The sequence below is a fragment of the Denticeps clupeoides genome, chromosome 16 (genome assembly GCF_900700375.1).
Source record: "Denticeps clupeoides chromosome 16, fDenClu1.1, whole genome shotgun sequence".
Lineage (NCBI taxonomy): Eukaryota > Metazoa > Chordata > Actinopteri > Clupeiformes > Denticipitidae > Denticeps > Denticeps clupeoides.
The window spans coordinates 5,777,407-5,805,017 of record NC_041722.1 but is presented as its reverse complement, the minus strand read 5'-3'; the positions used below and the strand labels follow the sequence as shown (position 1 = coordinate 5,805,017).

At 42.9% G+C, this 27,611-nt stretch overlaps 1 protein-coding gene across 1 annotated transcript; it reads left to right on the top strand.

The window, feature by feature from the left end:
* Window positions 1–13,221: 13,221 nt before the first annotated feature.
* dnaja2a (DnaJ heat shock protein family (Hsp40) member A2a) lies at window positions 13,222–20,766 on the top strand. The gene is made up of 9 exons (XM_028956418.1): window positions 13,222–13,397; window positions 14,656–14,715; window positions 14,972–15,198; window positions 15,427–15,507; window positions 16,553–16,686; window positions 16,941–17,137; window positions 17,675–17,819; window positions 18,125–18,252; window positions 19,717–20,766. Exons 1-9 carry the CDS (start codon window positions 13,320–13,322, stop codon window positions 19,903–19,905), a joined length of 1,239 nt encoding a protein of 412 aa, XP_028812251.1. The 5' UTR covers window positions 13,222–13,319; the 3' UTR covers window positions 19,906–20,766.
* The last annotated feature ends 6,845 nt before the right edge of the window (window positions 20,767–27,611 follow it).

Below are 27,611 nucleotides of genomic sequence, written 5' to 3'. Positions count from 1 at the left end.
TCCCCTTTAATATAAGTGAAAAAAAGATGATACGTTAACATTTTTGTCATATTTTTTATTGGGCAAACAATTGGATCAAATTGCAATTCATTTTTATGCTCGTTTAGTATTAATTCTGAGCTCTGGGACAATGCAATTAAACATGAAATCAAAGTTGAAATGAGTCAAATTCGTTTTTGTAAATGCACATTGTGACACTGAACAAAAGAACAGGCGAAAGAGCTTTGAGGGCTGCCCAGTAGCACAAAGGCTGATAGTGATATTGTGCTGACCCTTTGCATTGTGGGGTCATTGCGGGGAATTATAGCGCTGGCTGTCAAGCTGCAGCACACATTTTTGCCCCAGAGGAACGACAAATTCGCTGCCCACCCCCCCAGTACGCTGCCAAGGGATTTGCTCATTGTGGTTATGGGCTTGTCACAGCCCTTGAGGCACAAGGGGAGAGAAATTACAAGCAGCATCAGAGCTTAGCCACTGAACAAGAGTGGCAAACATTGATGGCCAGCCAGACCCTTGGCTACTGCATCTCTAATGTGCTCAGATTACACTGGTGTAGGCACAGTCAGTGGTTCCAGGGTCCATGTAGAGTTTCACATAATATGTTTAATTTATAATATTATGGTTAATATGTGTATGTGTGTAATATTCTATGTCCTATATTATAAGCAGTGTTGTGTCAGTTCACACAGAAAAATAAAGAAAATTAAAAAATGTATTACTTCACATTCATTTGTTCTTTTAACCTCTTCTTTCTGTCTAAGACTATGCTTGATTGTTCATAAAATGGAATCAAAAACGTGCTTCTGACACAACTGATGATAAATTTCAAATGTTTTTTGAATGCACAAGCAGGCAATGTGCAGAATGAATCGGTCAAAGGGCACAGAGCGGCATGTGTCTATCAAGGTGTCATGAGACACCAAGCATCTTCATAATTTTGTAAATGATTCATTCATACAGATTAATGAATTCTTTAATGAACGGTGTTCATGCACAGCTCTGCTTGCAAGTATATATACTTTATGATCAACTTTATGATACATTTCCATCTAATGATACCCTGTGGTACCATTGGAGAACCATCAGTCACTTACTCCCATTATTCTATTTCAATGATGAGCCATTACAGCCTTTCTGATTTTAACGTCATTGCTGAAGGTTGAAGGAATATGGAGATGAAGCTCTCCCCTTCATCAAACGTGGGCTCCTGGTCGAGAAGGACTTGTCTAGAATCGGGGGCTCCCTATCTGCACTCTGATCACACGCTGACACCACACCACTTCAAAGCTAGTTCTTTTGATGTTAGCCATCAATATGCATTTCATCCCGCACAACTTGGTTTAAAACATTCCACTCGCTTGATTTTTTTTTCTCCCCCCCAAGTAATTGCCTTCAGAGTCAATTAGTGCAAATTATTTGAGACCATTCTGGTAGCAGAAGCCTAAATGCCTGCAAAAGGAGCAGGTTTTCACTGTGGTGCAATAATAAAAGTTTTTTTTTTTTTTTTTTAATCTTTGCTATCAGGCTCTAATGGATCATTTTTCACGTGTTACATTAAGCTATTAAAAACCTCCCATTCGGGCATGTGTTTGTATGTGTGGGACTGGTGAGTGTGTTTACCTAATTTGTCCAGCTTTTCCGCTGCAGGTTTGCGCGAGCAGCTTAATCTGCTGTTTGCCTAATGCTGCCAGGGTCATTTCACCGTGGTGCTTGATACCCCCCTTGGAAAATACATTTTTAACTCTTCGAGCCAGATCAAAGGCTAGCAGCTAAGATCAAACACCAGTATCATGAAGCTTCGGTCACATCGGTGTTGTTTACATGAATGCTAAAGGCACTTATATCAAATATTTCCAACTTTAAATATATATGTTTTGTATTTTGATGCACTGAAGCGCATTGGGGATTGAATTTTTTTTTCTCTCGTAAATTTCATATTAACAGTTTTTAAGGCTGTAACAAGATTGGAGGACTAACCTGGAGACGTGTTTGCATCTGTAGCTATACTCATTTAGCATAATTTCACCGTGTCGGTGCTGTCCACAGCCTGCACCCTTGTAGATATCACTGAATCTGAGCACCACAACCCGGGCCTGGGTGAGGACGGCTTCCATCTTCTGGGTCAACGTTTCCTATTAGACGAGCGGGGAAGTCTTTGTTTGAGGCTCGGATTTTGGTCACTGACCTCTATGCTGAGGTGTGGGTGTAGTGAAATATGAAGCTACACGCTGTTGTGCTTTCGCTCGCGGCAAAACCCGTATCTGGGTAACGGACATCTCTTGTGTACAGCGTAGAACATGTGCCCTGGTTCTAGTGAGTCATTAAAGAATTTCATAGATGTGTGGCTCATGACTAAAACAGCATTGGCCCTTGTGGCCCTACTTTTCCCCAAGTGCTGTCCCTCATGTGCAGAGGGTAGGGGTGAGGGGATTCTTGGACTCAGGGCTCTTTTCCACCCCAACACTGACCTTTGACAGCCAAGCATTTGTAAAGATAAGTGTGACGGGGGAATGTGTGCTCCAGCGGTTTGGGGCAATCAGAATGGCTATGAGCACGTGAAAGAACATTGGCCTCCATATTTTTTCTCTCCTCATATCATATTGTTGCTAATGCAGTGGACCAGATATGATATATATGTAATACGTATTTATGTATATGTCTGTAATTAAACCCAGCCACTGGGAGATGCATGTGTTTCTTGGGATCTATATACTACAGACTATTACAGACTCTCTCGCTATATATATATAGTCTGTAGAGAGTGTGTAATAGTCTGTAGTCTCTCTCTCTCTATATATATATATATATATATATATATATATATACACACACACACACACACACACATATAAATACATATATATATTTAGAGAGAGAGAGAGAGACTACAGACTATTACACACACTCTCTCTCTATATATATACACACACTCTCTCTCTATATATATATACACACACACACACACACACACACACACACACACACATATAAATACATATATATATATATATATAGAGAGAGAGAGAGAGAGTCTGTAATTAAACCCAGGGGGCTGCATGTGTTTGTGTGTTTCTTGGTCCCGGTCCCAAGCCCCAGTAAATATGGAAGGTTGCATCAAGAAGGGCATCAAGCTTTAAAATTTTTCAAGTTGTTTGCGTGGAGAACCAGACCGGTCGCTGTGGTGACCCATAACAAGAGCAATCGATGGATGATGGGATGATACTCTCATCTGTAATCACTGTATATTGACAAAATTACATTGACCAATGTGCACACATGAATTTTGTTTTTTACTCTAAATTCTATGTCATTCAAAAAGACCCGTGCCGTTTTCTACAAAACATGGCATAGACATTCCCTGATTCCAGTGAGCAGGTAAATTCTCAGAGGCTGTCTGCTCTCCTGATGGACAGTGTGCTCTCACAGGGCTCGATGGCTGGAAACATTTGAAGTGTAAACTGCTGTATATCTGCTTAGTTTCAGATGTCATGCTGGCACTCCATGGCTCTGTGCAATGGCAGATGTGCACTGACGCTGAGGGGCCTGCAGCAAGCGCGCAAAGCAAATGTCTGTTCAGAAAACCGGAAGAGGTGACACATCACATCAGGAAACTTTGCCTCTCCGCCTGGTTCCCAGCCCTTTTGTCACAGATGTAATGCATTATTATGTCAAACGGTAACACTCATGTGAGATGACAGGCACCTGAATGTGCTTGTAGCATACGGTGAAAACATTTAGCAGTATGGCAGTACTGGATACTACAACAGTGCTGTGCTATTGCAGTCTGTGCTGCTTTCTCCTGCTCTTTCAATCCATTAGAGAACAGATGATGGGAAGAGTAAAGGGCAAGGTTTTATATTTATTTTAAAAAATTAAACACATGTAATGTGTCCATTAAACAGAAAATGGCAAAAAAAAAATTATTTAACAATTTCTTCATTGTTTTATCCTCACTTAACAATTACAGCTCCTAGATGTCAATAATTGATGACTGCAATATTAAGTTACTATTTTAAAGTGTAAAATGATTCCATTGGAACTCATTTCAGCTGATAAAGTTCCTCTCTACATAGGCAGATATTCCACCATTAAGAGGCATTTACAGCAAGAACCATGTCTGCACAGGATTTCAGTTTGGTGTTGTTTTAAGGACAAGACTATTGTTTTCTATCAAAAACGAGATTTCTAGATCACCCTAAATCTATGCATGCAGAACCATACATCCATATGTGTGAGTGTAAATCTGTGAATCTGACATATTGAAATCAGAATTAATTCGAGAATTAAATATCTTTACCCCCCTGCACTGCTGCTGGGAGACGGCTGGGCTTTTCTGAAAAGTGTCTTCCTTTCCTGGCATGGGTCCTTGAATCCCATCAAAAGTAATTCCATCAACAATCGGCATTCATCCCTCACTGGGGTCATTATTTGCGTGATGCTCAAATTTATTTGACATGCCGACTCCACTCAGGGACAGTGACAGACAGAGTCTCGCATTTGGCGACTTTCAATTTGAAATGATGAGGATTCACGCAGCAGTATTTTTTTTTAAGCATTAAACCATATTTTGTGTAGTGGTTAGGAATACTAAAGCATAATTTATATTTCAGGAGTTTGACACCTTGACATTTCTGGCACCTCTGTTTTGAATTTCAGCATGCGGTTCGACATGTTTATATTAATAACATTGTGATCTCTGAAGGCCATGGCCCCAGGCTACTTGAACAAGACTACTAAAGAACGGGATTTCAAAAGGAATTCTAGAGCAGCCTGGGGACTCGCCAAATCAGCTCTGATACTTTTGCCTGATAAAAATCCATTACACCCAAACGTACCACGGTAGAAGAAGGGGCGACTGGCTATCGCGGTTTTCAGTCCTCCGACGCGTCTGATCTTTCCTGGATAGATTGATGATTAAGTATGCATTTGGAAATGCGTGTGATGCCAACTGCAGGGGCTTGTTTGCACCCCCCGAGAGCAATGTACACGTAAGTCAGCAAAAGCCTGTTCCAATGACAAATCGAAGGTTTTTGCAGAGAACCCACACCCCCCCCCCCCCACCCCCACCCCCGGGCTGCCATCACTGGGAGGGAGCAGACGTGTGTGTCAGACGTCAACTCAGGTTGATGTTGGCCTGTGGCGTTTCATCATTCCTCACTGGTCAGGCCAGGTCTGCTGGCCACATGGAACGTCTGCTCTTTCACTTGTCTCTCACAAGCACAAATCATTAACCCCTCCCAGTGTTTTTTTTGGAGGAGAGGAGGATCCTTCTTGTTAAAAGTAATGATGAAGCAGTTGTGCCATCACTTTAACCAGGAGGCTTTTAATTGATTATCTGACACACAAGGTGCAGATGTTGATAGGGTGACATCAATAAGGGTGTGTGAAGGAGACTAATAGGAAATAATTGCCAATGGACAGTGAATGTAATCCAATGAATATTGAATTAGCATGAAACATATTGAAATACAAGACTGGAGACATTTTTTTCTACTTTAAGAAAGTAAACCTTGTATATATTGATTCAGTTCTGCCGCAGCTATGGTGCAAAATTGAATCTCAAATATTACCCTCCCTCCAAAATCTTTCTCGCAAATTAGTGAAACTCTAAGTTATTGATTAAAAATGAGAAATAACGAGAAATAAGATTGACAAACGTGTGAGTTTTGGATGTCTTCGTCCTGCAGTTTTCAAATCCAGTTTCATCTGAGGTGAAATGGTTTGGTGAAAGTCGTTGCATCGTTTATTCCATTGTGAAGAAGACCAGTCGCCTACTGTTTCCCCCCCGGTCTGTGTGTGCGCAAACTCATGAAGGTCTTTTTCATTTTTTCGTCTTCTCTTCACAAAAACATCACCTTGCCCTTAAGTTCTCCGACTGCCAGCTGAAACCCAGGCACTGATTGCTTTTAGAGGCGATCATGACCGTTCACACCGCGTATTCATCCATCTACACCCCCACAGTACAGCCCACCTGATATCCCCTGGTTTACATGTCTTCTCTATAGCACCATCTGTGCCACATGCGCCATTGTTAAAGCATCAAAGATTCCTGTAACGTCTGCGTGCAGCAAGACTCCCCTTTCAGTCTCGTTATAGAGAATTACATTCAGAAAAAGAAAAAGGTTTCATATTTGTTATCAACATTAATTCAGTTGCCTTTGAGCTAATTTAGCTGTAATCTTATTTAAGCACATGCAGTATATAAAAGTCCAAAAGACAAATGTTTCTCAAATTATTTAGGAAATGATTTTTAAGTAAATGGTTTCCGTAGATGTGTGTATACAGCAGTCAGTAAGAAAGGAATATACAGCACAGTAGATAATAATAGCTAATTTGTTCAACATAGAATTTTGATGTGACCTCACAACTGCCCATAACAGTATTTTGTATTTTGAGAAAAATTGGTTTATTGGTTTAATTGAATTTTCAGTGTCTTCCACTTGGAATCACCAGAGTATATATAATTTCCTTATCCTCATCAAATAAAGACCCTCTGCTGGGCTCACTGAAGGTCTGTCTTCCCGCTGCTCCATGGTGGGATGTGCCAGAATCAATTACATGGGCTTTGTTAAATGGACTCAGTGGTTTTGTGTTGCCTAGACTGAGATTCACAATTGTTTTTTTTTTTGAAAAATAAAATCTAATCATATGTGTATACTCTTCAAGTTGTTTGTGTATGTGTATACAGAGATGGTGAGTGATTGAGCAGTGTGTGTGTGTGTGTGTGTGTGTGTTTGTGCTCTGGTTAAAGGTCTGATTAGGGTATCTATATAATGCATGGCTGCATTCCTATGGTGAATCCACATAACTGTGCTGCTATCTCAGGGCTCCTGCTTTCATCTTAGGCTTTAACAGTGGTCCAGCCACTGCTCTTTTTATTCTAACTGATATACATTTAGTCTCAGGAAAAAATGTCTGCTCTATACTTGTTTTTTTTTTTTTTTTACTTGTTGAGATCATGTAAAATAAAATAATATCATAACATACGTCCATCCATGCTTCATAGAGCACAAAATAAAAAGAAAATATATAAATAAAAAGTGCTCTGACCTAATAAATTTCCTGACTATACCTTTTAGGAGACAATCTGAGATTAGGTTTGTTCTGAGTTTGAGAAATTAAGAAATTAATAAAATGAATGTAATAAAATAATACAAGTTTAGTATATATATAATGTAACAGTACATAATGTGAATTGGAATATTATATATAAATAATGCATAAAATATGTAAGGCAAGAAAGTGAAGTTACAGAAAGGTGACTCTGTGTTGGAGGTATCTTACGTGCAATGGCTTACCCACCAATTTAGCTCTCATCTGAAGGCTGGCACTGGTCATACACACTTGCACTGATAACAACAGAAGAAGCATAATGGGTTGCATTAAGGTTTTGATTTCTAGAATTAGACTCATAGTCTGACACTCTGTTGTGGTAAATGCATTCGTTTCAATGAAACAACAAGTGCTTTCTTTTAATGGTGACAGATACACTGACATTTATCATCTTCTCTGAGGCAGCCACAATGTGTTAAGGTTATTTTTGCCTTTGTTGGCTCCCGCATTCATCCAGGTTTAAGTGCTTCAGCGATGGCCCTATTCATCTGTGCGTTCGACACTCTCCCATGGCCTCTCCCCGTCTTAGCATCAGAAAAAAGAAACCTGTCACCACCACCTTTGACCTTGGTTGGCCCACATCCACTCTCCACCAGGAAGCCAAACACATGCCTGAACAATTAGCTTTGCAGCACTGAGATCAAATTGGCTGAAAGGGAAGAAAAAGGCCAAGTCACCCAAGTTCATCAAAAGAAAACAAGGATTTAAAAAAAAGGACCGGGAGAAAAGCGTTTTCAACTGCAGACTGTAATGTTGCTGAAATGAGAGCCCCTGTTGAATCCTGTGGAACTGTTGAACTAACGCCTCAGAGGCTATGTTTTCTGAAATCACTGCCCAAAGTTTGTCCTCTTAAAAGCCTGCGAAACTTAAGTGGCGCTTACTTCTATTCCTCAAACTTCCATTGCAGCATGATGACTTTTGTGGCCTGTATATTGATCCACGTCATGCATGGGCAAGTGGTCAGCATGACTCCGCTGCTTGAGTGACTTTCCATTCAAGGTGGTTCTGCTTGATTACGGGCAATGTCTGAAATCCCCATGGAGACACAATTAGTTGGTTGGTGGACCTCCATGCTCCTTTTAGAGGTGCCTGAAACACCTTGCCAATTTTCCTCAAAGTGGCTTGGAGTACTTCATATTGAGAGCCGGGGGTACAGCGCGCTGTGGAACACGGTGTGAAAATTACACCTGCCACATACAGGGAATCTATCCTCCTTTGTGAGGGGAAAAAATACAAATAAAAGTCATAAAAAGAGCTCTCCGATCGGTTTCCTTGGTTCATAGTCAAGTGGACGTTTAATAGGGTATATTTTAATACTGCAAAATGAGACAATAAAAACTCATTATAACAAGTTCATCTTAAACGTGTTCATTAGTTAGAATGTACCTGATTATCTTATTGTATGTCTTGAGAAATAACTTGACTGATGATCACCTGTAGATCTAACCTCAAAAGCAGAGTGAGTGAAGACTCAGGCAGCGATTCCGCTGTCTTCCTACGCTCTTTGATCCAAGGACAATGGTAGGAACTTCCCAAGGTCGGCGAGAGTTAGCCCACCGGAGGAAAAACTCTGACAGGCAGCAGCGGGGAGACCATCTCCTGCCTCTTTCTCTCTCTGCACGTCCTGTGCGAGCAGAGCCCTCCAATTAGTGCCAATCAGGTAAGTCCTGCGATGAGCCGTCGCTGGCCGGGCAGAAGGGCCTGAAACCACCTGGACCCCGTCTGCATCTGGCCTCCCCCCCCCCCCCACATCTGTCAGGCTCGGCATCTCCGTCCGGAGCGAGCCTGACGAACTCGCCGCGTGCGCTGCCGCGCTCTTTGCCAGTCATGGTTTATTCATGGCTGGCGGAGCGGGACTGTGTCTCGGCCTCGTCGCTCGCAGTGCGGCTCACAGCCCGGCCCTCGCCGGGGCCCGCGAGCCTCGGCGTCCGAGATCTGTACAGAAGATTGTGCCTGATCTGCACATTTAATAATGCATCGCAAGGTTTTTTTTGTTATGTTAAAAAGATAGCTTTCAGCCGCCGCGGCTGGACGCTAATGCCACATGACAGTCTCTCCCTGCAGTCTCCAGTGTGGCTTCAAGACGAACTCCAAGTGCCAGTGATTGACAAGGACAAAAAGAGGTGTTATCCCATTCATGTTTTTGAATTGTCAACCACAGCAATGGGATTTGAAAAGCAAGGGTGAACGCGTGACTTTGAATCCAAGAGGTACGAACCGAAACATGACAAGTGTGATTAGAATATCCAGGAAAGTCACTTAAGGTGTCAAAGTAAGAGATGCTCTTGGTAAAACATTCAATTATTTATAACTTCAGGGCATTTCTCCATTTCAAGGCCACGACGACCAGGATTGACTGACTTTCTTTCTTTTTATTGTCCAGAAAATGTGTCTCAACAGGAACCGAGCGTGGTGGCGCCAGCAGCTGCTTTTAGAAGAACCCAGCTCCAATTGTGCCCGGATTTTATTTGGTTGTGGCGCCGTTGCTGTCCTGCAGCACGCTGGTCGGGTAGTGACGGGTGTGGATATGGATGGATACGCCGCAATATATTATTCAGCGTCCGGTGTGCCCGCGCGTGTTGCGGTGCGCTGAGCTGGTGGCTCTGAAGCGGGGCTCTCCAGGCCCCTCGGCTGTATCACAGCTATCACTCAGCTTATCCAAACACTGGCTCTGCTGCTCTGGAGGGATCTGGGGCTGGTACAGCAGAAAGGATGACAACTTCTGAAGTCAGATTATGTTATCTTGACACGAGCCAGCGCTGAAGTCGCATAGATCTCGGGCGCGCACAGGGGATGGCAGGGAGCTCCAGAACTCGCTGCCTGCATGAAGGCCTCTGCTGCACAAGCCCTCGGCAGCTCCCCCACACCTCCAGATGGGACCAATTTGCAGGAGGATAGGTTGTTCCAGAGACCTGGACCAAGGCCTTGGGTGAAATTATTTAAGGCTCCCTTGAATGCAAGAGCAGCGAAAACGTCCGACATCAATTAACCAAGGGATGTGCTGCATGTGAGCGCAGCCCTGCCCTCCCTCTCCCACGATTCTGTGTGGGTGGCAGGAGGTGCCCAGGTGCAGCTGCTCCACCAGGCTCCGGCTCCGTCTCGCTGGTTTCGCCACGGCGAACAAAAACACATTTCTCTTCCAGCTGACCTCTCGGGTTCAAGTAGCGTTGAAGTATTGACGTCTGAGGAACCAGGTCTCTTTATCTAATACTCTTTCAGCCCGGAGTTTGGATTGGAGAGCGCAGCAGCGTCTACAATGCAACCAACCATGTTTTTACGGTCGTAAGCGCTTTCACACAATGTCATGGTACAGAAGGACCATCCTCACTTTCTTGCTCCTCTGATAGAAAGATGACCAATAACCCACAAACCCAGTTGGCAACGAACAGGAAAATCAGCTCCCATTGTTGTATTTAATGATTGGCAGCAATCTGAGAGCTCGACCCAGCTCACGAACCAGCAGTTGATTCCACCAAATTACCAAGTTCATAAATCAGCATTGAATAAAAGACAGCGCCGACCAGCCCTGCCAATTTCCCCATCGAGTCATGAGGTCTTCATTTATAAATGATGCTACGCTTTTCAACATGAGCACACAGGCATGTCAGTAGCACAGCCACATCCACACAGCAGGGCTCGGCGCGGCTCGACGCAACACGCACCCATGCTCGACACAGTTCAGCTCCGAAAAAAAAAGGGCTCGACCAGTATACGGAAGTAAGCACCTGTCATGTGGCAAGTGAAGTGTTAAGCGGACAAATTGTGGAGGCGAGGGTGATGTTTCCGTAGGGGTGACAGCTCGGGGTCCGGGTGCCATGTCAAGCCCTGGCAGTTGGCGTGGAGCCTTCCCCTGGCCCTGCCGAGGCTGTGGGGCACAATGGCAACAATTATTTACTGGCTGTCTGCCTCATTTCCCCCAATGCATCCTGGCTTTGTAGCATGGGCCATGGGGGTCGATTTCCCTCTGTGTCATCGCTGAGGGGATGCAGTGGCAAAACAATCTCTGCAAAAACATTTAGATCATTTGTTCAGTGCGCTCGGTGTCATCCGTGGACAAAATTGCCTCAGGTTTGCTGGTGGACACTGGCCACTGAAGGTAGTTTGCTTGGATGTCACGGGGCCTTTTCATTGTCTTACACTAACAGCATGTGAAGGTAAAGCCCCTCCAAGTGTGAATGTGAAAATCTATCTCAAATTGACCAGGCTGGAGGGTGCATGACTGGGAACCATTTTGCGCCACTTTGAGTCATATGTACAGCTGAAACACTTTTGGATCATCGGATGTGACAACACAGCCATATCAGCTGCAGCTGAGTTAAAGTATAGAGATGGGGTTTTCTCACACACAAACACATATATATATATATAATTAAACAGTAAGTCATATTAAAAGGACATTAAAAATTATTAATTCATGGAAATTACTTTGTGCAATTCTGCACTGAGCTGAAGTGTCTGAACGTACCGGCTATTCATGATTCTTATACATGTAAAATTAAATAAGCACAAAAATTTCCTGCATATGAATTAGTTACACCACCTAGTGGAAATATTATTTTTGCAGCGTATCTGTCCTTCAAGAAAGCTTCCAAAAAATATATGTAGAAAAGAAATAATTAAATTAATGTGAACCTGTTAAAATTAATTCTTGATAATTTTGCTAAAAAAAAAACATTTAATCAGTTTACAGAATTTGATCGCAGCATTTCTCGCAGTTATTGATGCAGTACTACAAATTGAATTCAGAATAACAGTCACAAATGAAGTGTATAATAATAACAAACAAAATAGCAATAATAATGAATTTGCAAACACTTGCAAAAAGTGAAGTGATTGTGAAACACTGCAGCACAGCACACACAAGGAAATGTGTCCTCTGCATTTAACCATCACTCTTAGTGAGCAGTGGGCAGCTATGACAGGGGAGCAGTGTGTGGGGACGGTGCTTTGCTCAGTGGCACCTTGACGGATCGGGATTCGAACCGACAACCTTCTGATTACGGTGCCGCTTCCTTACCCGCTAGGCCCAAACTGCTTTTGTTTCTTATGAAGTCTGTCTATAATATAATTAATAGTAATATGTTGTCTAGCCTCACTGTATAATATTTACAGTTAAAGCGAAAAGTTCAAGTTTATTTCAACTTCTTGACTTCACTGGCTATGGAAGGACTGAAAATAATCAGTACTTTATCGCCACCTGGTGGAAAAATATATGCTCTGTCGTTTGTGAGAGCTCCACCTGGTGCATAGAGAAACATCTGCAGGGATGTTGGATAAAGTCTAGAGTAAAAAATCATTGTTTGTGTTAATGTTATGATTGCTGTGCTGTGACAATATTATTAGCTCTAAAATAAATCCTTTTATATGGTCGTAATATGTTGCATTCCACTCATAAGAGCAACAACACAGTTTTACTAAGGCAAGAGTGTGGAATGAATTATGACATTGTTAGAACTGTCATGACCTCGTAGGACTGTTGAGCCACACCCACCCTCCATGATGCAGAATACCAGTATAGCGAATAATTCAATTGAAGAGACGTTTCTGGGCTTGGTTACTTTACTTTACTTTACTTTACTTTACTTTATTTGGCAGACGCTTTTATCCAAAGCGACTTACAATGGGAAGACACCAGCAATTCTCGTTCGATTTCTATAGAATATCAAGTATACAAACTAAGAGCCCTGATAAGGCTTAGACTTGTCATTGAAGAACATGCTCGGAGAGTGTTGGGTGCTAGACTAAGAAAAATTATAATGTATTTATACATCTTGTATTTGTTTGTTAAATGTGTATGCATGTGTATGTGTTAAATTTATCTGTAATATTTTTGGAATAAGAGGGTTTTCACCTTCTTCTTAAAAGTGGTGGTTAAAAGAGACTATCACTGAACACGACATACAGGCCAGTGCGTCTTTCTGGTCAACGGTAACGGTGTCGACATTGAACATAGCTGGCGGAAATGACACGTGCTGTGTGTATTCGGCGCGGTAAATCGCGGAGCGGCTAGGCGGGGCGGGGCGCGCGCACGTAACAGGGGAAGAGGGCGGGGCGCGCGCACGTAACAGGGGAAGGGGGCGGGGCGCGCCGCGACGCGCCGCACGCGGAAGGTTAAAGTTGAGGCCGCGCGCGTGACGTCGTTTGCCGCCGGTTCCTCTTTCTCGCCGCTCTCCCCGCAGACGGTCCCTCCGCAGAAGCCTCTCGCCATGGCGAACGTTGCCGACACCAAATTGTACGACATTCTCGGAGTGTCTCCCACGGCCACGGAGAACGAGCTAAAAAAGGTACGTTCGCCCTCCGCTGCTTTTAAATGATTTTTAAGACCTTTACATCACGACGCGGCAGCGTTAAATAAAATCGTAAAAAATGAGGATTAGCTAGGGCGCTAAGTTAACTGGCCTGCGGCTAACGACGTAGCTTTAGCCAGCCTAGCCAGCGAGCTACGGTAGCCAGGCAGCGCCGGGCCTAGAGAATGCGGGCTCGTGAATAATCGCAGCTCGGACGTGGTGTGGTTTACGACAGGTTTATTGGTACAGGCAGCCAACGCGCGAAGCTCGGACTACTCATAGTTCAATCACGTCTTAGACGAGCGCGGTGCAGTTTGTTTTCGCGTTGGCATCATCTACTCCATTGTTTGGCCACCTTTGCCGAGTGCCTTAGCCTGCCAGGTAAAGGGGCCAACGTTGTGAAACTGCTGGGGTTCCAATTCCCTCCCTGGTGCCCTACGCGCTCTGTTCCAATTTACGTCAGACCGCGTCACGCAAGTGCATACTTGCTCAGGCAGGGTGCGGTCGAGACGCTGCGAAATGCATGTTGGGATGCAGCGTGAACCTTGGACGCCGGTGTAGTGGTGGGGTTTCCATGGCAATTTTTTGGAAACGAGTGTGCACTTCAAAATGGCCGACATGTCTTCGAATTGGAACACGACCCCGCTAGGCTTTAGGAAACAGCTAATGCTAGCATGCGGCTGTTTTTGTTAGCTAGGGGAAAATGCGGCATTTTTTTTTTGTTAGGTGCCACCCATGACTTGTAGAAATAAAATAAATATATATTTATGTGCATGTTAACAAAGCGCATCGAAACTAAACAGACCACCGCCGGGGAGATACATGGCCCACGACTACGATGGAAGTAGTTTGTTTCCAGTTCGTCCTTGTAAACACCGCTGCCGCTTCTTCGTTAGCCGGCTGTTATCGGGCCGGCGGCGTGTTTACTCGCGTACTTGACTGTGCAGACTTGTTCAGCCGGCAATGCGGAATACGTGCATGTTCTGTCGCTAGTGGGTAAGAGATATTGGGTGGGGGGCGGTGCTCAGACATTTTAGGGTGTTTGTGTAAAAGTAAAATGGATGTTCGCCGTAAAGGTAACCCGACGACCGCCGGTGTCACCCAAGCACCGCCATAATTCGATGCTGGCGATGTCCTTTATTTACCTTGTTTTCTGCCACCAGTAAACAAGGCATAAAACCGGCCCCCGCAAGTCATAAGAATTCTGTGGGTTTTTATTTATTTTATTTTTTTCTAAAACTCTGATTCATTTCAGGCCTACCGAAAATTGGCAAAGGAATACCACCCCGACAAGAACCCAAATGCTGGAGACAAGGTATGTAAGAAATCTAGGAGTGGTTAAGGTCCCACTTTTTTTTTTTTTTTTTTCTCTCTCTCCTCTTTCCCCCAAATACCGAAATGTGTGTTAAAGCGGTAATTGGTCATTAGGTAATTGTGTACGTGCAGTTAGTGAGTTGGACCTGTTCGGTGTGTCTAAGTAGTGTAAATCGGCATCTTTACTCTTCCAGGCCATTTAGTTTCTTTCATAAACCTTTTTTTTTCCCCTCCTAATCCGTTCAATGTGTCTTCAGTTCAAGGAAATCAGTTTTGCATATGAGGTCTTGACCAACCCAGAGAAAAAGGAGCTTTATGACCGTTATGGAGAGCAGGGGCTACGGGAAGGCGGTGGAGGTGGTGGCGGAATGGATGATATCTTCTCTCACATCTTTGGCGGCGGCCTTTTTGGCTTCATGGGTGGACAGGGCCGCAGCCGAAATGGTGGTCGAAGGAGGGGGGAGGACATGGTCCACCCACTGAAGTAAGTGGAGCACAGCCAATAATGTTTACCAATTATAATATTTTCAGCATTATGGGTTTGTATGCATATAGTCTGTATGTTCTGGTGGACCTTTGGTTTGTGATAAATGTAGTCTGTTAATGAACCGTGTTGTTCATTTTTAGCCTTCCCTGGAGTGTAAAAATAATGAAAATTGTGCTAGATATGAGCTGTGAAACAATAGTGTTCTAAAATGGTCTCCCTTTGCAGAGTATCTCTTGAAGACTTGTACAATGGAAAAACCACCAAATTACAGCTAAGCAAGAATGTCCTCTGTAGCACTTGTAATGGGTAAGTCTGGTTTCCTTGTCATTGCAATATCCCAATTTCTGCCATTTGCACCGGACTGCACTTAACACTATACTAGAGCTGTCCATATCATGAATTCTTTACTGGCAATTCTCTCCTGTTTATCATTAATTTTATTGTCTGATTTCATAAGTGAATCATAATATTACACACAGACCTTGTGAGATTAATGCATTACATTAAACCACTGAAAGTATAATACTCAATTAATAAAAATAACTTGCCTTTTTTCTTTAACAGCATTTACTTGGAAAACGCTTATGTAAAGTGTGGAGTCAGGGAGATTGGATCAGTATATTAATAAAAATCATAATATGCGACACTCTATAACCAAAGGTCTGGAGATGCTCTTTATATATAACTGATTTTAATAAATTTAACTTTCTCTAATTCATTGATCCTTTATGGGTAATACTGGAGACGTTGAAATAGCAAATGCTTTGATTAGCCTTTGTGACCGATGTTCAGATGAAAAATGTTGAATTGAGTTTAAACATTTGCAAGCATTCCTATGTAGCAGTTAGTCAATCTGTAAGATGTTCCCAAGGCTGCTCGCGGGCTGCGCTCTTATTCAATTGGTCACAATTCTACCTCACAAAATATCTCTTTATAACCAGTAAAAAGTTACATGGGTCCTGCATAATGAAGATTTGTTCCTAATATATTACCATTTATTGAGTAATCTCCTGTCAATTCTGTGGTTAATTTTACTACTTTTGAGAGAAATTCTGGGTCTCCGGGTGCTGCACCAGGGGGAGCCAGGGTTCCACCGGGGGTAATGCAGTTTGAGAACCAAGGTTTATTGTCTGTGCAGAATTATATTGATGGTTAAAATAAATAGTTGAGAGTGTAATGTTGAACGTCCAGCATTTAGTATAATAAAGCACACATTTTTGCCTTAATATTCTGAGTTGTCTGGCAGTAATTTTAATAATGTTTGAGACTGGAGAGCGTGTTACTGAGTACATTCTGACATTTGCTATTTGAAGGTTTTCAAACGTGGATTTGTTTCCTTTGTGTTCTACAGCCAAGGTGGGAAGACCGGTGCGGTCCAGAAGTGTACGGCCTGCAGGGGTCGTGGGATGCGCATCATGATCAGACAGCTGGCTCCTGGCATGGTCCAACAGATGCAGTCTGTCTGTACCGACTGTAATGGAGAAGGTGAATCACAACTGTCCCGACACAGATTCTTGTTGTTTTAAAGGAGTTATCTGTTCAGTGTGTTGGGGTAAATTGCATGGAACCGACTAAGTAAACATTTAATTTAGTTCAAATCTGCCTGCTTTTAAATGCATTTTAAAACAAAACCTGATATTTCATAAGACCGATGTACTTAATTGGTTATGCAAGATAAAACAACGTGCTTGAGTAAAGTTACCTGTCAGTTTATAGCTTTGTGTTTTTGGTTTTTATAGGTGAGGTGATAAGCGAGAAGGATCGCTGTAAAAAATGTGAGGGTAAAAAGGTGGTGAAAGAGGTGAAGATCCTTGAGGTCCATGTTGACAAAGGCATGAAACATGGTCAGAAGATCACCTTCGGAGGCGAGGCTGACCAGGCCCCAGGAGTGGACCCTGGAGATATTGTCCTCGTACTGCAAGAGAAAGAACACGAGGTAAAGCCTGACCCCAAATCCTCCAATAGTGTCAGAGCCTTTTGGTTGGCACCTCAAAAGTACAGGAGAACCTGTACTTTTGAGTCCAGTAAAAGTATCATTGGTGAGCTCTGGAATGAAAAGAGAACAGCGTATAAATTACTGAGGTCCAAGTGCACCTGTAGGGGAGTGGACAGTCGTGATTGGACCCTAAACCAAGTTATATCTACCCTGTGAACAAGTTGTAATATAAACACTTGTCGAGGCCTTGGTAACCCAGTCTGACGTCGCCGTTCTCCTCATATTCTCCGGGGGGATGTGTAGCAGCTTGTCTTGACGTTGTGTCATGAACATCCTGTACTCTGGTGTTGTCCTCATTTGAACACACATGCTGCTGACATAATAATGTCTTATGATTTAAATATGTCTTCAAACTGCGTTTCTTTTAGATTAATATTGTGGGCTTTTTTTCTTTCTCTTCTGCACTGCAGCTTTTTGGGCTTTTAAAAGCATGCATGTACTCTAAAACTGAACCCACCCATTTCCATCTTTCTGTAGACTTTCAAAAGAGATGGCAGTGACCTGCACATGACTCATAAAATTGGTCTGGTTGAAGCACTTTGTGGATTTCAGTTTACATTGAAACACTTAGATGGCAGACAGATTGTGGTAAAGTACCCTGCTGGAAAAGTCATCGAGCCAGGTAAGAGTTACAACATATTGTTGGCAGTCTGATTTATCCTGATTATCCTAAGATAATGTTATAATTTAAGTTGATATACCCCCTTTCCTCATGTTAATGGTTGCCTTTTCACAATGGTCTGTTTTAAAATAATCGGTATTGTTAGTCAAGTAATTCCAGATTTCAGTAAAATTGATTTAGTTGTTATTTATAATTTTCTGACTAACGCAGTTTTATGATTTAAAGAGAATTTTCCATTCTTGCACTTTTCAGCATCTTTATAATGCCCCCTTTAAAATCTGACTGTGGTGGTTTGTGCTCTGCAGGCTCGATCAGGGTGATTAGAGGAGAAGGAATGCCACAGTACCGTAATCCTTTTGAGAAAGGCGACATGTATATCAAATTTGATGTGGAGTTCCCTGATAACAACTGGATCAGCCCAGAGAAGCTGTCGGTAAGCAGATGAGCAATGCAGAAATAAGATGTTCTAACATTGAAGAACTAGTGTTGTAGTTTAAACATACCTTCCATGTATAGAATGTGGAACTTATAAATATAAATAGTTTCTAAAACTTTTTTTTGTGAACCTTAAAACCTTAAAACTATTTTCAGGTGAAATGAGCTAGTCCTGACTTATTTCCTATATCTGGAAAAAATAAAGGGAACACAAAAATGACATCCTAGATCTGAATGAATTAAATGTTCTTATTAAATACTAAAATCACACAAAGATTGTCTATGGAACTCAAATTTATCAACTCATGGTGGTCTGGATTTTGAGTCACATTCTACAGGCTGATCCAACTTTTGTAATGTCTTTAAAACAAGTCAAAATGACACTCAGTAGTGTGTGTGTGTGTGTGACCTCCACGATCTCCCAGACCTGGACTAAGGCATCTGCCAACTGGATGGTCTGTGGAGCAACATGGCTTTGGGGGATTGAGCGAGACATGACGTCCCAGATGTGCTCAACTGGATTCAGGTCTGGGGAACGGGCAGGCCAGTCCATAGCATTAATGGCTTTGTCTTGCTAGAACTGCTGATTCACTCCAGCCACATGCATTGTCTTGCATCATGAGGATCTCATCTCTGTATCTAATGGTAGTCAGGCTACCTCTGGCGAGCACATGGCCCCCCCCAAAGAAATGCCACCCTACACCATTACTGACCCACTGCCTAAGCGGTCATGCTGGAGGATCTTGCAGGCAGCAGAACGTACTCCACGGCATCTCCAGACACTTGTCACGTGCTCCGTGTGAACAGGGCACCAGTGGCGGATTGGCAAATCTTGATGTTCTCTGGCAAATGCCAAACATGCTACACGTAACCACAACCCCCACCTGTGGACGCCAGGCCCTCATACCACCCTCATGGAGTATGTTTCTGCTGCTGGGTTGTTGCCCTCCTGCGGCCTCGTCCACATCTCCTGATGTGCTGCCTGTCTCCTGGTAGTGCCTCCGTGCTCTGGACACTACGTTGACAGACGCAGCAAACCAGCTCACATTGATGTGCCATCCTGGATAAGCTGCACTACCTGAGCCACTTGTGTGGGTTGTTGACTCAGTCTCATGCTACCTCTAGAGTGAAAGCACCACCAGCATTCAAAAGTGACTCAAACATCAGCCAGATGTTTGTTCCTTGATGGACTGATTTCACAGAAGTGTCACTTGCATTAAGTGTTTTTTTTTTTTTTTTTTTTTTTTTTTTTTTTTGAGCATGTATTAATATTAATGTATTTTCCCCTTAAAGGTTATGAGCACAACAAAGTGTTGCTCCAGTTTATTGTTGTGAAGTCATTTGCAACATTTGCGTACACATCTAAGTGGGAACAGGTTCTTAATGAGTGAAACCATTGTGGATTTCCCCCCCCCCTTTCTTCAAGAATTCTAATCTTCACTGCCTTTTCATCTTAATGTAGGAACTGGAGGACTTGCTCCCCTCTCGTGCCAAGGCCCCTGTAATTTCTGGCGACGCAGAGGAAGTTGACCTGCAAGACTTTGACGTTAGCCAGGGCTCATCCGGCGGCCACCGCCGCGAAGCCTACAACGACAGCTCTGATGAGGAGAGTGGGCACCATGGCCCCGGTGTGCAGTGCGCCCACCAGTAAACCTGGTGCTGTGTTCTTTGTTCCAGTTTGACACGAGGAGAAGAGGAAAAAAAATGTTAACAGTTGCACAACACAAAGGAGTTTGATTCTGATCTGATCAGGGGTCTGCCTTAACCAGAAGTGACACATCGGTCCGTCCCCCCCATCCTCCCCTCGCAAGCACCCACCCGCCTACCTGTAGAATACACGCACAGCCAAAATGTTCCTGTCCCCGAGCACCGTGCCCCTTTCCCCCTTAACATCTGTACATGTACAGGCAGCCCCGCCTAAGAGTGAGGAAAGGTCGTTTCTGTTTTACTCAGTGTGTAACTTGCATTTTTTTTTTTTTTTTTTTTGGTCGTCATAGTATTTACGGCAGTTCACTTAAACTAACTTTAAAATGCAGTTTTGGCCTGGAACATTGTGGCTTGAGGGGATTGAATCTGTGGAGAGGAGACGTTCAGAGGAGCAAGTCCTAAAACCATCAATGGACATTTCACCATCACATTTTTAGGTTTGTATGTATCTGTGCTTGATTTTTACCACTTTATTTTCTTTGTAGATTTTTACTTTGTGTTTTCCTTTCTATTATATTTTTAAAAATTGGAAGACTATGTACAAAATTGAAGTGATTGTCATTAAGCTTTATCAGCTGCTGTCACACAACTGTGTGACTTATACACTAGACTTAAATCCAATTGCCTGTATCTGTATTACACCCAGGTGCATGTTCAGAGCGCTTCAGTCCCTGCACTGATTTAACATCTAATTTAAATTAAAGTGAAGCCGTAAATTAAATATTAAAAGAAAAAGCAGCTGTAGGTATATAACTTCTGTGAAAAAGTTTATGAAGTTGTTAAATAAAATATTCTTGAAAAGCAATGAATGCCTTTCTTTTTAAATTATTATTATTTATAGTTACCCTCTTAAATGGTCTGTTAAGTGGGCCACCTACTGTGACTGTTCCGCTCCTGTGTTTTGTAACAAGATCTTGGTGGTAATTCCCAGGGACCTGCTGATCCTTTTTAAGAAGCTGGTTTAGGCTGAAGTTTCAGACCCTGATGCACAATTTTTTTTTTATTTATTTTCTCCCCCTTATTCCCGTCTTCACCCTTCCTTTCCCACTCCAGCTGCATGATCACATTACTTAGTGTCATTTGCTGCTCTTAATGACGTGGTGTGCCACCAGTTAACTTTTATTTTGAAATTGGTAACTCTGAATGCTGTTCAGCATTATAAAATGAAAGCGTTCATGGGTAACTGACTAGCCCTGTCCTCTAAGCTTTTGCAAGGCTTTTTAAATAATGAATAAAAATACCTTTTGCTAATGGACCTTTGTGCCACATGAGGGCAGTAGTCTTGTCCTAGTGTCCTTAGATTTACATGTTAAATTCTAGTTCCCACATGACATCATAATGATAGCCTTCCAGAGGCTCACTGAGATGTGATTCAATTTAAAATTACCATAGTTTATAATAAAATGTATCTATCACCATGTAGTTTTCAGTAAAAGTTAAGGGCACATGACGGACACTGAATAATGTTTCTTAACTGTACATTTACCTGCATGACCGCATCTTCGTTGGATATCTACTGAGGCTTGGTTGGCTGGCCAATCTCTTTACCCAGTAGGTGGGATTTCTCTAACTAGTACATATTGTAGGATCTATTACTGGTGTCATCGAGCCTGCAGCCCCCTATTATAGTTTTCTGATTGGACACAGTGGTTGTGTCTGCAGAAGGATTTTTATTTAATTATTATTGTTTATTTATTTTCCCCATCATGGAAGCATTTTCTCTTTTAAAACTCAATTTTTGTAACATTACTGCGACTGGGATGCTCTTGCTACAAACTGAAGTGAAATCTGAGTGATGTAGATTTTTCAATCGATGTTATTGCTAAAACAGTTCTATGATTGTATCAGTATACAAACTTAAAGGAAGTGAAATACTTTTGGATGGCCAACTGGCAGACCATCACTTTGTGTAAATATTGTGTTATGAAATAAGGGTGGGGAATCACAGAGTGAGCCACTATAAGAGTGCATCCTAATATCCTTGACTAGATACTGGTGCTCTGTATAATAACAGAACAGTCGGAATACAGCCATCTGTAAAACTCCTGTATATGATTTATAGTAAATTAACAGAATTGAATTGTGACATTAGTCTGTCTCAAGTGTCTGCTCCCACACATCATGTTGAGGTCACCAAAAGGTCAGTGTCACTTTACTGCAGTGACCACACATTTTGTGGTCTTAGTCCTGTATTGACAGATGACACATCGATATTAGGCTGATAAAAACAATGCCTCAAAGGGTCAGGTGTTGTCTTTTAATTATAAAATGCAACTTTTTTTTTTCCTTTTGTACGTACGTTAAGTCCAAATTGACTGACTTAGAAGAGGCTATTGAGGGCGGGGGGGGGGGTCTCATGGCAGCTGAGGCTGTGGAGCAGCCCCCCAGTGAAAGATAAATGAGGGGAGGCGCTGGTCATTTTCAGGGATGCGTCTGAGGGCAGCGCTCTGTAATCTGCTCGAGTGTAAACATGGCCCTGGAAGGTAATGGAATGCCTCTGCTGTGGGGGATGTGTGGGTCAGGGCAAGGCCAAGGCAGGTGGTACGCATCACTGTGCGGCTGACGTCTCCAAACACCAGACAGGCTCCCAGACTCCTCTCTGCTCAACTCCCTTTCCCACTCGCACTTGCTTATTTTGTTAGTGATGGATAGATGGATTCATAAAACATGAAGATGACATTTCATTGTTGCTTCGTGACTGACCATCCTGATGTCAGTGATCATTTTTTCTAAGTGTGGAATATGGAGGGAATTTGTTCCATGTAGCCCCGTTCCCCCCGATGTTGAAAGTGCAGGTTTCTCTGTTCCCCTCCTCTCTCCTTCCATTATTCACTCTTTTGGACCTGCCTGACCTGACTGCAGCTGTTCTGATTGGCTCCCGGCCTGCAGATATCAATGGTGCTTTTGTTCTCCATTAATAAGATGCTGCAAAACATCTTAATAATGGCCCTTACATTAACATTTATCCATGAACAGAATTAAACTAATCTGGCCCATGGGTATTGTATTCTTTTATTGTCAAGTTGAAGTTGCCTAAGTGTGGACACCCTTAAACTAATATTTAATTCAAGGACCATTTGATTTAATGACAGCAGGCAGTCATCTTGGGTAATCACTTATGCAACCAGCATATAGTATTTAATATGTAGTATATAGCTTTTAGATTTTTTTTTTCTAATAATAACAATAATAGTAGTAATAATAATGTTTTATAACATTATTAATAATAACATATCACTTGGCATCCATTTAATATCACATCAAGATTATTATTTAGGGTTTGGGGGTTTCTTACATTTGTACAGTATATTCCTCGCTGATCATCTTTGTTTCATTGTGCCACTCTGTTATTAACTACATTGAGTTGGTTAATCTTGTGCCAAGGTGTTAATGGCCTGATGACCCCAAAAATGAACAGTGTCACCAGAAAACGGACCCCAGGATCCTGCTCGTGGTATTCCACCACGGGAGAGGGCTGTGATGCACAGCGTGAGGCATCTGAATAATGCAAACTTCAGTCTGTTCCTAAGACGCGCCAGAGCCAGGCCACAGCTGTAGAGAGAGAAGCAGAAGACTACGGGTCGACACGAGGGGGGCGGGGGCGGCATGAGATGTCCATCCTGCTGAAGCAGACCTCAGCTGCGGCACAGTTGACCGGAGCTGATGGACATATGTGAAGCTCCTGCATATCAGGGTTACTCTTTAACTCTGGAATGTTCACCTCCCACATCAGTTCATTTTGAAACGGCTCCTCCCGTAACGCCCGCGTCGTTGATGAATTTAAAAAAAAAAAAACACATCTGGGAGTTCATGGGAGTTTGTCAGACTCAAGTTTTGAATTTTTGGGAGATGTGATGTCAACTTATTCTGTTAGCGCACAGCTGCTCAGAAAAACACACATTGAGAGTTTGATTTCTTGCTTTTTACACCAGTTGTTTGCATCCATTATTCATGTAAGTCGAGCTTCACTCCAAGTCAGAAGAAATGGATTGTGAAAGATTTCTTCTCTGGTGTGAGGGGTGTCTTGCAAGATCAATCACAATGCAGAAGACTGTTTTTTAATGTCAATGCATCCTGCACAGGTACTTTTTCATATGAGCAGGAAAAGCTGCAAATGATATTGAAACGTGCATACATGTATTTTACCAGTAGGGTGCTAACCATAACCTGGTTACAAGAGAACAGGACGTTTTATGTGGTGTTGCTTTGCACTACAATAAAGTGCTTTGCTCAGTGGCGCCTTGACTGTTTGAACCGGCAACCTTCTGATTATGGGGCCGCTTCCTTACCCGCTAGGGCATCACTGCCCCACCCAAAAGCCATTTAGTCAGATTAGAGAAACGATTTGACAGTCCCCCAGATTGATTCTGTCACAGCTAACATATCTGTATTGGGTTGGTCTGTTATTTTAGGAGCTGCTGAAGAGTTCAAATGTTATTCAGCGTTGAAGTAAAACATGCACAATTAAATGTGAACTTTTTTTTTTTTTAAATCAGTGGATTGGACCTGCCTTTACCAGTATGGTGTTTCTTTTAATAAATCAATTTAAATGTGGCTGTGTGAAGTATGTTTCTGGGAATTACTGCCCCTCCTGTTCCTTCCTGACCCCCTTCCTCCCCCCCAAGTTTTGTTAGTTTGAGTCGAGCACGTCTTCCTGGGAATACGTTGGCCTTTCAGTTTAATAGCATAACCTTTGGTGTTGATGGTGTGGACCCAAACAGGAAGCTTGTGGGAGGAGGTTGGGACGGCGTAGTCAGGACCTGCGTTTTCTGTGTATTGTTTACTGTAGATGGTGACACTGCTGCTCATTCTCCAGACGTTCCTGAGTGGAGGGTGGGACATCCTCCAGGTTCTTCAGGGATAGTAGTTTTCGAATGGCCTGATGACAGAATAAACGTCACTGGTAATGTTAAGTGTAGCAGTGAGAGATTTGTAATCGGCTTTTTTCGTTTTGTTGATTTATGATCATGGTCTAGCTCAGTCTTCCAAGTGTTTTAGTAAAGTCGCAATGTCTACAAAATGTTTTGCGGATAACTCAGATGGTGAAATCAGACCCCAAAGATGCAACGTTTTGTTTTCTTGTCATTTCTGCTTATCATATTTCATCTGGTGTTTGTTTAATTCTGCTCCTTATTAACAATAAACACATGCGGTCTTTGGGAACGGCTCTATTTTCACTGGAACGATGTCCCTGAGTTCGAGGCAATGAACTCCGGCGACTTTGCCTTTCGGGGATGTTTGTGTTTCCTTGTCTGTGAATGGAAGGCAGCGCCTGTGAAACGCCACGGTGCTGGACGGAGGGTCCGACTCGGGCCCAGCTGAGCACCGTGCAGATGTCCCGGCCCCCAGATTGTGTTACCACTGTTTGTTTGTGCGTGTGAGTTGGTGAGCCAGCTTTTTGGCCATTTTCTGACCGACTTGCACACTGTTGCACAGAACATGGCCCCGTTCCAAACCCTTTCCAGTCGCAGTAGCTAGAATGCACTGTATGTTAATAATTTCGTGCCACGCAGAAATGCTAGAAATGCTAGAAATGCTATTCAGTTTTCCCAGTTCTCCCAGTTTCTCTGCATTCAACGAAACAACTGAATCGCTGTAGTGATGATCAGACGCATAAAGGCAGGAAGACCGTCCTTGTCTGCAGGGGCGTGGACTTGGGAGTCCAAGTGGGGTTCCGATGAGCCACAGAGGGCACCGGGAACACCGGCTAAGTGCTCCGGTGGCCGAAGACGCTGATTCGGTGGGACAGGCTCAGCGAGGCGAGCAGTGGAGGACTGCGGTATGAGGTGGCTTCTGGGACAATGGAGCCGCATTAGAATAAAACATGAAGGCCATCAGGGGATTTTGGCAGGTTTGGCTGGACATTGTGGTGTGTGGGTTGCTGTGATGTTCATGACGATATCAGAATCATCATGATTTTATCAATTCCTTCTAATCATCTAATGAGTCACATGATCCAAAACAAACGAAAAATGACAATACAGGCTGCATTTGGAGCAGGTCTGGTCTGGACTGACGGCACTGTTTTAAATGGATTTCATTTTTGTTTGTTGTCTTTATTCTAATAAAGAAAGAAATGAGCCAGTCCTCCTCCTCTTTAAGCTTTGCTCACAAAATTTTTGAATGAAAATAAAAAGAACAAATATCTGTTTTTTATATTTGATATATACACACACATTGCTTGACCAAAGTAATAAAGCAGAAGAATTGGCTGTGTGAAAGAGAGAGAGGTGACAGGGTGGACCCTCTGCTGCTAAAAGCCGATCTTTGTCTCACCTCGCACCTTCGCTCCTGTTGAGATGAGTGCACACCCGAAATGGTGATGCTAAGAGACATTCTGATTCATCTGCAATTTATTTCAATGATAAAAAGGTCATCTTCATGATGTCATTGTCCTACAGGCTGAATTAAGGAATTCTGGGGAAATAAAGGTGAATGGGATATGAGAAGGACAGACGTTTCCGGTTTCATCTTACCAACACTGTCATGTCCGTCTCTGCTGAGATGTTTTCAAGAAGCAGGAAAGAGGTGTGGTCTGCTGAAAAAATACCAGTAGTGCAATTCTGCTGTGCTGCAGACCCAGCAGCATGAAAAAAAACAGGAATATGTCCATAAATGTAGACTTTTGCAGTCTTATTAAGAAAAGAAAGTGAAGTGATTGTCATTGTGAAACATGGTGAGCTGTGGGCAGCCACGAAGCAGCGTGCGGTGAATGGGGAGCAGTGTGTGGGGACGGTACCGTGCTCAGTGGCACCTCAGCGGCGGTTTCGGGATTTGAACTTCCTTACTTCCTTGCCAGACCACCACTGCCTAAAACTGGCAGCGCAGGCTTTACTTTATCTGTAACTTTATGGATTTATCCCCCCTGAAGTTTAGCTCCCATCTCTCGGCCCTCTGGGGATTAAGGAGAAAGCCTCGGTGACATGCTAATCCATTTAAGGAAATCGTGGCTAGTATCTTTTACTCAAGCTCTCTGGAACCCCTGTAATGTCTTTGGTGAAACTCCCAGCTATTTATTTAGGTAACATCCCATATTCCACGATGCGGCAGGCCGGTCGTGCGCTGCATAGGGAGCGCTTCTCTCTTCCAGCACCGAACGAGAAGCCCTATAATAAAACAGAGTAAAACTTCAGGAGATACACAGACTTGTTGGCTCATGAAATAGAGATCACTGTCACCACCTAGTCATTTCGGTATTTAGTCATGAATAAACTTACCATCTCTAATAATAGCGCACAGTAACGTGTGTATAATGTTTAATCCCGATTTTCTGTGAACTGGACGTACTCGAATGACCAACCTCTGCTTAATCTCTGACACCATGACACTGTCAATATTTCTGGACACAAACCTTGACGTGGCAAAACAAAATAGTTTATTTTAGAACATTAAACAGCATTAGGTCAGCATCTGAAATAATCCCAGTGCAAGGCTCATTTGTGCTCCCTGACAAAGTCAGGAAAACCAGGAAAACCCACCAGTCTGTGCATGACAATGCTGTACATGACAAAAAGGTCAAACTCGTTTCAGCAGTTGTTACAAAACTATTGAATAATGTGTTTTAATGCAACATTATGAAGAAGAAGGTATAAATGTTGTAAGAAGTATGTGTTTGTGAACATGTAGGTTAAAAATAAACGTAAGTGGCAG

What these genes read in the sequence shown, in the direction of transcription:
- dnaja2a (XM_028956418.1), top strand. Translation starts at nt 13,320, where the DNA reads ATGGCGAACGTTGCCGACACCAAATTGTACGACATTCTCGGAGTGTCT. An exon ending in CGGAGAACGAGCTAAAAAAG is followed by an intron (nt 13,398 to 14,655) that starts GTACGTTCGCCC and finishes GATTCATTTCAG; the next exon opens with GCCTACCGAAAATTGGCAAA. An exon ending in CTCTGTAGCACTTGTAATGG is followed by an intron (nt 15,508 to 16,552) that starts GTAAGTCTGGTT and finishes TGTGTTCTACAG; the next exon opens with CCAAGGTGGGAAGACCGGTG.